Source organism: Leucoraja erinacea, chromosome 29, assembly GCF_028641065.1.
Source record: "Leucoraja erinacea ecotype New England chromosome 29, Leri_hhj_1, whole genome shotgun sequence".
Taxonomy (NCBI): Eukaryota; Metazoa; Chordata; class Chondrichthyes; order Rajiformes; family Rajidae; genus Leucoraja; species Leucoraja erinaceus.
This window is the reverse complement of record NC_073405.1, coordinates 18049636-18060333: the sequence shown is the minus strand read 5'-3', so window position 1 is coordinate 18060333 and position 10698 is coordinate 18049636. Positions and strand designations below refer to the sequence as shown.

The 10698-nt window shown below is 43.6% G+C and overlaps 1 protein-coding gene across 18 annotated transcripts in view; it reads left to right on the top strand.

Moving 5' to 3' along the window:
- LOC129711276 (receptor-type tyrosine-protein phosphatase S-like) overlaps positions 1 to 10698 on the top strand; it is a 382253-nt gene that overhangs the window by 355335 nt on the left and 16220 nt on the right. For all 18 annotated transcript variants that reach the window (XM_055658803.1, XM_055658805.1, XM_055658814.1 and 15 more), the window contains 3 exons: positions 2070 to 2248; positions 4217 to 4343; positions 8434 to 8559. In XM_055658803.1, the coding sequence (XP_055514778.1) occupies positions 2070 to 2248; positions 4217 to 4343; positions 8434 to 8559 (432 nt within the window). The remainder of the gene's footprint in view (positions 1 to 2069; positions 2249 to 4216; positions 4344 to 8433; positions 8560 to 10698) is intronic.

Below are 10698 nucleotides of genomic sequence, written 5' to 3'. Positions count from 1 at the left end.
AACTCCTGCATTCCCTCACTCTCCATCCATCCCCCACCCAAGTCATACCAGTTTCTCATTCTCACCGAGCAAACAGCTTACAATGACCCTTTTCCTTTATCATTCTTCTTTGCATATCTTTCATTCATTGCTCTATATCCCTCTACTTCACCGTCTATACCTCTCGTTTCCCTTTCCTCTGACTCTAGTCTGAAGAAGGGTCTTGACCTGAAACATCACCCATTCCTTCTCTCGAGAGATGCTGCCTATCCCGCTGAGTTACTCCAGCATTTTGGGTCTATCTATGGTTTAAACCAGCATTTGCAGTTCCTTCTGACACAATAACAATGGATGGGTTGCTTTATAAGGAAAGGTTGGACAGCCTAAATTTATATCTGCTGGAATTCAGAAGAGTGATGTCACTGTTTAAAAATAAGGGGAACCATTTATGACAGAGATGAAGTGACATTTTTTCTTTCAGGAGATCATAAATGTGTGGAACGTCAAAAGTTGGTGGAAGCAGAAACTTTAAATATTCTTCAGGGCAGGGAAGAGAGATGACTGGGATAGGAAGAAATACAGTGTGGAAGCCATACCTTATTAAATGGTGGAGGAAACCTGCCTCACTGGCTGATGTTGGGTACAAGAAGAACCATGCAGGCATGAGGATAGCTTCGGCTTCCTCACCGTTATATTTTGTTGCCTGCATTATTAGACTGGGCCGGGTGACATAGCGAGTAATTGCAGAGACTTAATTGCCACGGGCTGCATTGCTGCACATCTTAGCAAGGTGAAAGCTGCTGCTACAGCCAGGGGAAGAATAACAAAGAGGGTCTGAGGGACATGAGGCAGAGCCTGGGTGGCAGGGGTTATGGGGAGAAGACAGTTTAGTTCAATGTCACGTGTACCAAGAGCGAAAAGCATTTTTTTCCGTGCTATCCAGTCAGCGGAAAAACAATACATGATTACAATCAAGTAATTTACAGAGGGAGACATAGATCAGCCATGATTGAATGGCGGAGTAGACTTGATGGGCCGAATGGCCTAATTCTGCTCCTATCACACGACCTTTGAGAGCAGCAGAGTGAAGATGCAGGCAACTTTGGGTATAGTCCCAGCAGAGTGGAGGAGGCAGCCACTGGTGCTGTGACATATAAAGAACTCACTTCAAGGAGAGGATTTTGCCTAAAGAGCTTGTAAAATAACATTCACCAATGTAGATTAAGTGACCCTCTCCACACCACAATCCTTAACGCAACACAGTATGCTAATAAACAGCTGGAAGAGCTTTGCATTCCCTTCACTTCCTGCTGTGCAAGTCTATGTTCAGTGGAGATAACACAGGAATGAACAAACTCTCGATCCATGTACTTTAATGGGTTGTCTTAACCTTCTGTATTTGTTGTTGACCACCTCGCTTAAAGAACTCCCTCAAACCCGCACATGTGCAGTGTTGTCTGGGAGAATCTCTACTCTGTGGTTGCAGGGAGCTTTATGCAGATCACTGTGACATATTGAAAAGTAAATATGTATTTGCATATTCGCAGAGCGGTAAATCAGAAACAAATAGAAGCTGCCGAGAACGAAGGGGGGGACCCGGCAGAGGGGGGCCACCGAGAACAAAGGCGGTCCCGGCTGAGAGGGAGGGGGGCTGATGCCACGTGCGGCAGTAGTCAATAGATAGCACTGTTCGATAAACCTTTGTAAGTTTGTCAGCACCAAAATGTGGCGACACTTGTGTGCTGCCTAAGTGCTACATGATTTAACAAGCTGTTTGCAAAACAAAGCATTTCCCTGTACCTAGTAGGTACTTGTATCAATGAAGTATCATTGAATGATTGAAAGAGAGTGGTGGAAACACTCAGCAGGTCAGACGGTATCTGTGGAGAAAGAAAATCATTGAGGGAACGTTTCAAGTTGGTGATCCTTTATCAAATCTGATCAACTGTGTGAGTCACGAGGGCTGAGGCACTGAATATTTTCAAGGCTGCGGTGGACAGATCTTGGGTCTTTGTCGTAACCTACAGAGACGTTTGCCTCACTTGACACCCACAATTGCCTTCATTCTCCTTCTCGTCTCTTCTTCTCAGCGCCTGGCCAATTCCAAAGCTCACACGTCCAGATTCATAAGTGCCAACCTTCCGTGTAATAAGTTCAAGAACCGCCTGGTCAACATCATGCCGTACGAGACGACGAGGGTTTGTCTACAGCCAATTCGCGGAGTGGAGGGCTCCGACTACATCAATGCTAGCTTTATCGATGGATACAGGTACGAGCCCAAGCGGTCAGCTCCATTACTGGCTGATTACCCTTAAGACGGCAAACTTTCAGAGCAATATTACACTGTTAAATGCATGGATATAGCAGCAGGAGACTTATGTTTTACATTACAAACTGTTTCATACTTTCTAATAGATTGGATGAGGCACTTATGTTGCCCATTATACTCTGAAAAGCAGTCATCTGGCAAATAAAATTGCAGTTACATATGCATGACCTGAAGGCCATTTACCTAAAACTTTATAAGCTGAAGTTGCTACTGGATTACTTAACCGCTGACATCCGTTTTTCTAATTAACTCATAAATGAAGCAACTTTCGTGTCTTCTCCCATTCTAGTAGGTTTGTGCAGAGATGTGGTACTGTGAAAGCTTATAGCACAACAGTTCCTCTGCTCAACGCTGCTCACTTCTGCAATGTGTCACAAGCTCGTGGTGACCACAGCTGACACCATCTTGGATTTGCACTTCCCCACTAAACTCTCTGCCTCTTGCGCACTACAGCCTTCTTTACACACTCAAGATTTATCCTTTTCTCATGACGCCTCACCTGCTGAATTCTGTTGTCCACTTACTGCGTATGGATGAGACTAGCCCAACTGACTGATTCTCAATCTCCGGAGAACTGTTGCCTCTCCTCAGAACCCCAAAGATCTGGGTGGATTTATCCTACAACTTCCACTAATCGAGTCCCGCCAATATTAAATGCCATGGCATAAATCACATTGCATCTGATGTTCTGGTTGGACAATTGGCTTTGTTGGACGGGCCAATTTGTAGTAAAGGATCCAACAACTAAATCAATTTATTTGTGGAAACTAATGATAAATAAAAGAAAGTCCATGGTTCAGGATGAGACTGGACATTAAACATGAGGATTTTCAAATTGTAATTGGAGTCTCTTTAAAATATTGTACATTTAATCTACAGCTTTGGCTCATTGATTCCAGATGTTTGCTTGTGTTATTTGCTTGAAGTTAATATTGCCATGAAGATTGTGACAATGAGTGTTAATTATATCATGCAATCAAAAAATTGACCAGAATTTGATCCCCACACCACTCACTGTCTGTTCTTTCTCCGACCAATATCCCACTCTCCCCACCAATCTCTGAAGCATCACCCTTATTTGACTGTAAAGCTACCACTAAATTTGTCCATGTGTCGCCAGTTCTTCCACTTTCCAATCCATGGTCAATCTTGAACAACCTGGTGGCAGAGAAATCAATGTTTTTTCTGTCGGCCACCAGATGACCAAAATATCAGGTGAAATAAAATCTACAACCCCTGAAACGAGCAAGCATTTGACTGACACAGAAAAGAGCAGCAGCAGCTGTAAGGGAGGAATACATGGGATACATGAACTCCCTGCACAGATGGCAGTGGACAATCTGATGCTCTGATTACTGGCCTTCAAAGGAAAGCAGTTTCAGACTATTGCAGATAGTGATACTGGCCTGATCCCCCGCTGGTAGCTGGTGCTTTGATTGTGAGATTTCATTAAATAATTGGTCCTTCGAGCCATCTCTTTCCACAGGCTGTCTAAATTCCTGTATGTCATAGGTTTTGCTGTCTAATCTCCTTTCCAGACTACCTGGACTCTGTACTATGGTGGGCGTTACCACTTGCGTCTTATCTATTTCTGCAGACTGTTTACTGTACCCCAATGTTCACTCTGCCCACACGTTTAATCACCTTCTATAGACCATGTGTACTCTACTGTACCATTGACTCCACTAACTTAATAACTTTCCATTGAACATGTGCACTCTGTCATGAACCTATATACCATCCAATTAATATCCTTTCACAGGTCAGGTCAATTCAACTCCACCCATTCAATCTTCTCGTGTGTATCGTGTATTATAGGCGTTTGCCAACATGTCCCGTGGCTCCACGGCTTACAGCCGAGGGAAATGTTTGTATTCTCTCAACAATCAGTTAATTCTTCTCCCGCAGGCAACAGAAGGCATACATTGCCACGCAGGGTCCTTTAGCAGAGACCACAGAGGACTTCTGGAGAATGTTGTGGGAGAACAACTCTACCATCGTTGTCATGCTTACTAAACTGCGAGAAATGGGTCGCGTAAGTGTTGCTAACAGTGAGATGGGTTTCTGCGACGCTCTGCTGCATATTCTGAGTCTTGGTTCACTGTTTTTTGTTTCAATTAGTTGGATTATGTCACTGTTTTAAAGGAACAAGGTGTTTGCAGTCCCAGTATGCAGTATCACTGAGTGTCCAACCCCAATCCCGTAATCATTCAGCTCTCAGTCTTGGCAGTGGGAAGGCGCTGACTGTATCAATAAGAGAATAATGCAGATAAATGCTGGTTACAAAAAAAGATACAAAGTGCTGCAGCAAATCAGTGGGTCGGGCAGCACCGGCCCCCCCCCCGAGGTGCTCAGTCTGCCTTGGCCTCTGCGATCTTCCGGTTGCCAAACACTTTAACTCCCCTTCCCATTCCCATACTGACATTTTTGTCCTATTTTGACAATTGACTCCTCCATCGTCAGAGTATGGCCAAATACAAATTAGAGGAACTGCATCTCATATTTCACTTGGGCAACGTCCAACCCAGCCGGTATGAATATTGATTTCTCTAACTGCAAGTAACCTTTGCATTCCCTCTCTCTCCATCCCTTCCCCACCCAAGTCATCATACTAGTTTCACTGTTGTCCTGCTCGTTATCACCTTCCCCACAGCCAACAATGGACCATTGTGGGTTCTACCTTTCCATGATCATCGTTGCTTTTTGCATATCTTCCATTCATTTATTTGATGTACCTTCTGTATATCTTGTTTCCCTCTCCCCTGACTCTTAGTCAGAAGAAGGGTTTCAATCCGAAACATCACCCATTTTTCTCCAGAGAAGCTGTCTGACCCGCTGAGTTACTCCAGCTGCTTGTATCTCTCTTTGGTGTAATCCAGCATCTGCAGTTCCTTCCTACACAAGTGATAGGTGGGTACAAGTGAGGGGCGGGATTGATTAGCAGATGGGTGCATAAAGGCTAGAGATGAAAAGGAATCAAAGGGGTGTAAGATAAAGACGGAAGAGAAGTGAAATGTGAAGCCTCAACAGAAAGCGGAAAGGGATGGGACAGGAAGATGTGCCAGGAGCTTTGCACAAGGTATGATGTTGCCTCTGCCCCCACACCACTTGTGTGCAGATTGCATGGGTGACTGATGACTAGAACCGCCCGGCTGAATTTTCCAAGCAATGTGAAACAGCCTGGAAATGGTTGTTATCATGTTTCACTGCAGAAAATCAATTTCAATTGCATAATCCTGAATGAAAAAAACGGCTTTATGCAATTGAATTTCCGGGCAGTCAAATTCATCATGTTTTTTTCTGAGTAGGCCATCCAGACAGTTTGAGGATATCAATTAGAAGCTAACTTTGTTAAATGGAAAATCTTGGGACAGCTAACTGATCAGCTTATTGAGTGTGTTTCCAAAAACAACCATCCAGACTCCAGGATGTCAGTGTCTAATGGGATTTCACTGAGACATGAGGCCAGGTGACCCCTCAGTTTATTTAAGCACAATTTCTATCTACAGGAAGCTTTCAAATAATTATTTTTTTTCCCAGAATGTCTGGGAAGAAATTGTATAATTAGAATTAATGCATTTGCATTGTCAATCTTTTCAGCTCTGCACCTCCTGCATTCTAGACCCCTTGTGTTTGCCTACATTTATAGAATTTAGTTCTAATTTGCTATTATCACTCTCCTTATCTGTAACCTTACCTCAATGTACCCACATCGATCTCCACCTGAATTGTTTATCTCCAAATATTATCTCGGTCTATATCTATAAATGTCCATTGGCTTATCTATATATAGATATCTTTCCACATATCTTTCCATCTACATATCTTTTTGACAATGAGTTTCAGATCTTTAAAGGTTCAGGAGGCTGAACCAATAGCTCTGTCTTACAGAGATAATAAGCCTTTAATAAGAACTGTGCTTGTGAGGAATTGTGTGTGAAGACTGGTAATCAGATATGGGGAGGCAAAGGGGTGATTATACGTTTGATCAGGAGGCTGACAATCAGATCGCGGCTATATTCTGTTGCACCAATGCTGTCTTATTTCATTCTGGGAAAGCACTGTTCAGTTTAATTCTCTTCACCTCTCATGATCATTGACTCTTTATAGATGCTTGTGAAATCCCTATTACTATTCTTTGTGTGTGGGCATAGAATGTAAGTGAAGACAACTGTTTTACCAGTGGCTGCACGTTGCTAACTAAAATCTAGAGTCCAGAGTGTTTTATTGTCATATGTCCCAGGTAGAACAATGACATTCTTACTTGCTGCAGCACAACAGAATATATAAACATAGTACACAGTAAACAATATGATAAACAAGAGATAAATAAGAAGTTCAGTGTGTGTATATACACATATTCACAAGTACACACACATATATAATCTATATATATTATATATATATATATATATACATACACACATACTCAAAACACACTAGTAGTGCAATAATAATAAAAAATATATAATAATAATAATAATAATAATAATAATAATAATAATAATAATGGTCTATTGTAGTTCAGAGCTTATTTGAGGTTGTAGTGTTTAATAGCCTTGTAGCTGTAGGGAAGAAGCTGTTCCTGAACCTGGACGTTACAGTTTTCAGGCTCCTGTACCTTCTTCCCAATGGCAGGGGTGAAATGAGTGTGTGGCCAGGGTGGTGTGGATCTCTGATAATGCTGGCTGCCTTTTTGAGGCAGCAACTCCGATAAATCCCTTCGATGGTGGGGAGGTCAGAGCCAGTGATGGACTGTTCACAACTTTTTGCAGTATTTTCCGCTCCTGGATGTGCAAGTTGCCGAAGCAGGCCATGATGCAACCAGTCACTTTGCTCTCTACTGTACACCTGTAGAAGTTCAAGAGTCCTCTTTGACAAACCAAATCTCCTTAATCTTCTCAGGAAGTAGAGGCGTTGATGTGCATTATTTATACTTGCATCAGTGTGCTGTGTCCAGGAAAGATCTTCGGAAATATGCACGCCCAGGAATTTGATGTTTTTGACTCTCTCCACCATCTGAAATCTTTGATGTAAACCCTTCTAGTCCGTGCCGAAGCATGAGGAAAGCCCTTTGGTGCACGCTATGTTTTTATACTGGGTTGTACTCGCAAGTAGGAAAATCAGAGTTTACTATGCATTGATGCATTTGACAAGCTTATTCCAAATTTCTATTACCATCAAGGTCACCAGGTGAATGGGTACACCATCTCAACCAATTCCCCCCCCCCGACAAGTCACATTCCATCCTGATTTGGAGTATATCCTCCATTATCTTCTTGGAGTCGCTGTCTACCAGCAGTTTAAGGGCATTTTCATCATGTTGACCTGAGTGGTTTGAGAAGATACTGAAGTGAATACGTCACCATCTTCTCAAGGATGATCTGGGTCAATTAAAGCAGCCGTTAACAATTACAACAATACTCCACGGAAGAATATCCCAAGAAGAAACCAGACACTGACTGCCAGATATTACCCTATGTCAATCACCAATGTAGAATCATGTAGAGATGCAGCAGGGAAATGTGCCCTTTGGCCCATCGACCCCATATCCTCCCCCAAACATCGATTTTTGCACAAATCCTGACATAATCCAATTTATTTTCACCATGTTGCCGTCAAGTCCCCCCAATTTCAACCACTTATCTACCTAAAAAAGGGCAATTGATGGCAGCCATCCTGCGTGGAAGATAGACACAAAATGCTGGAGTAACTCAGTGGGTCAGGCAACATCTCTGGAGAAAAGGTGATGATTCAGGCCAAGATCATCCTTCAGACTGAGAGTCAGGGGAGAGGGGAACTAGAGGGTATGAAAAGGTTCAGAACAAATCAGAGGCAGCACCGATGACCAAGGAAAGGTGGAGCCCACAATGGTCCATTGTTGGCTGTGGAAGAGATGATAATGAAGGGATTCACCAACCTGCATGTCCTTGATTATATGGGAAGAAACCTGAGCACCCAAGGGAAATCCATGCAATCACAAAATTGAAGCCAGGTCACCGGAAGTGTATCATCCTTAGCAGTTTGCTGTACAAACGGAACCACCTTGGAATATTTGTTTTTATATGCGATTGAAAGTTGCAGCTGCCCGTCATTAATGTGTGGGTATATTGTGTATTTAACAGGAGAAGTGTCACCAGTACTGGCCGGCTGAGCGATCCGCCAGGTATCAGTACTTTGTTGTGGACCCGATGGCAGAGTACAACATGCCGCAATACATCCTCCGTGAGTTCAAAGTCACAGATGCAAGGGTGAGTCTCAAACTCTTTGTCTTTTCACTGTTGGTTTGTGGGGTTGTATTCCATAGATTGTTCAGCCATGGAATGGGCTGCTGGATATTAAAGCATTTGTCAGTGGTTTGGGGAATGCAGAGTGAAGAGGTTTTGTATTGACTTTGAAGGCAAGAGGTGAATGACAGTACTGAAAGTATGTCAAGAGCAGGAGCACATCCTGTCTCATAACATTGCAATGGTTGCAATTTGTAAAACCGCAACCACTGACGCATCCCAGGGTTAGAAATGGCAGAAAGCCATTCCTGGCATTGAACTCCCACCTCTTAGTCAGTAACAATAGGTCAAAGCATCGGCTTGACACACTAGTCCAGATTTGATGATGTTCTCCATCTGAAGTGAAGTCCCGATCCTTGCCTACTCTACCATTTAGCACGATCACAGGTGACCTGTTTCTAACCTCACCTCTGCATTCCCATACATCTGCTGTAATCTCCTACCCTCGTGTTTGTCAAGCACCCATGGGCGGAAATCATGGGGGGCACGGTCCCCCCCATGCTTTGAGAGGTGGGGGACAATCCCCCCCATGTTTTGTAATCTGGACTTTATCAGACACTTTCTAAGGGCTGAATCGGCCCATTCGCGGGGCCTTTCAGCGCCCGGCGCGGCTTAAAATCAAACTGCTGCATCTAAGTGATCGAGGCTCCCGATGTTGAAGCCCCTGCCGGCAGATTTTAAGCTCCCGGTGGCTGGTGAAAAGCCCTGCGAACGGGCCGATTCAAGCCCCACGATTCGGGGTGGACAAAGCTGCTGTTGCTGGAGTTCAGAGTCGGTCACCAACCAGGTCAGCTCCCGACGTTACCGTCCACAGGGCACACGGCCCAAACCGCGTGCGCGGCTGCCAAGAAATTGTCCCCCCCATGTTTTGATAGCGATTTCCGCGCCTGCAAGCACCTATCTACCTCCGCCTTAAAAATGTACAAAGACTCTGCTTTCACTGCCCTTTGACGAAGGCAGTTCCAAAGACTCACCGCCCTCTTAGAGTAGAAAAATAATTGCCTCATTTCCACCTTAAAAGGGTGACCTTTTAGTTTTAATTGGTGACACTTAGCTTTAAATTCCATAGGTTGCGGAAACATCAACTCCACTTCCATCCTTTTACATCTTACATGTTTCAATCAATTTATTGGAAAGTATTGCAGTTTGAAGATACAGGTATTATGAATAGATCTTTCAGCCTCACAGCAGGAACCTTTCAAAAGAAATAAAATAAATTAATAGGTATCGGCTTACAGTTATTAAAAAATAATAATCTTTGTGGAGATAGCCTTAAGGAGAAAGGTCTGCAATTACATTCAGTTTTTGACTCGGTTATGTTATGGAGTGGGCTGAATTTAATCTGAGCGATTTCTCAGATGAGGGACGACCACTCATTTTGAATGGCAGAGGAGAAATCTGTCTCTGGCACATCTGGCAAATGACAGTTTCTGCGTTTTAAGAATCACATTTGCATATTGATTAAGGACTTTTAGCAGCCATCAGGATAAAAATAGCTGTCATCCATTAAATGTGGCTGCTTTCAAGCCCTAGCTCTCCATCACACTGCACATCTATGAAAAATTACTTCTGCCGACCAGTCGCTAATGGTCCCACTTAATCCTGGATGTTCAGGACTGGATCAGGACTGTCCCGACTAAACTGGGACAAAAGGTCACCTTAGATCCTAGAACTGCTTCACACAGCGAAGCTTCATATGCATTATTCCTTGAATTGTTAATAACCAGGGGTCATGAGTGAAAGTGGATTGGAATCACCAAGGGGTAGATAGCAAAGTAGAGCTTGTCGATATTTCAAGTTGAGACTCGGCATGATGATTGAGGATAGCCAATATACGAGGAGAGGGGGAGGGGTGACACAGGGAGGACCAGTAGAAGATAAGTGGACTGAGGAGCATGCAAGGTGAAGGGCAGATGAGGCCAGTTGTTTGGAGTTAGGCAGCCGAGGCAGGTGGGTGATAGGTAAAAGCAGACAAGGAGTAAAATAGGCATATGGAAGCATGTGGGTGAGGAGAGGTGAAGATCGGGGCTCCTGATGGAAAGATTCAGGGTTGGGTGGATTAATTGATTCAGATATAGCATGGAAACAGGCCCGTTAACTCAC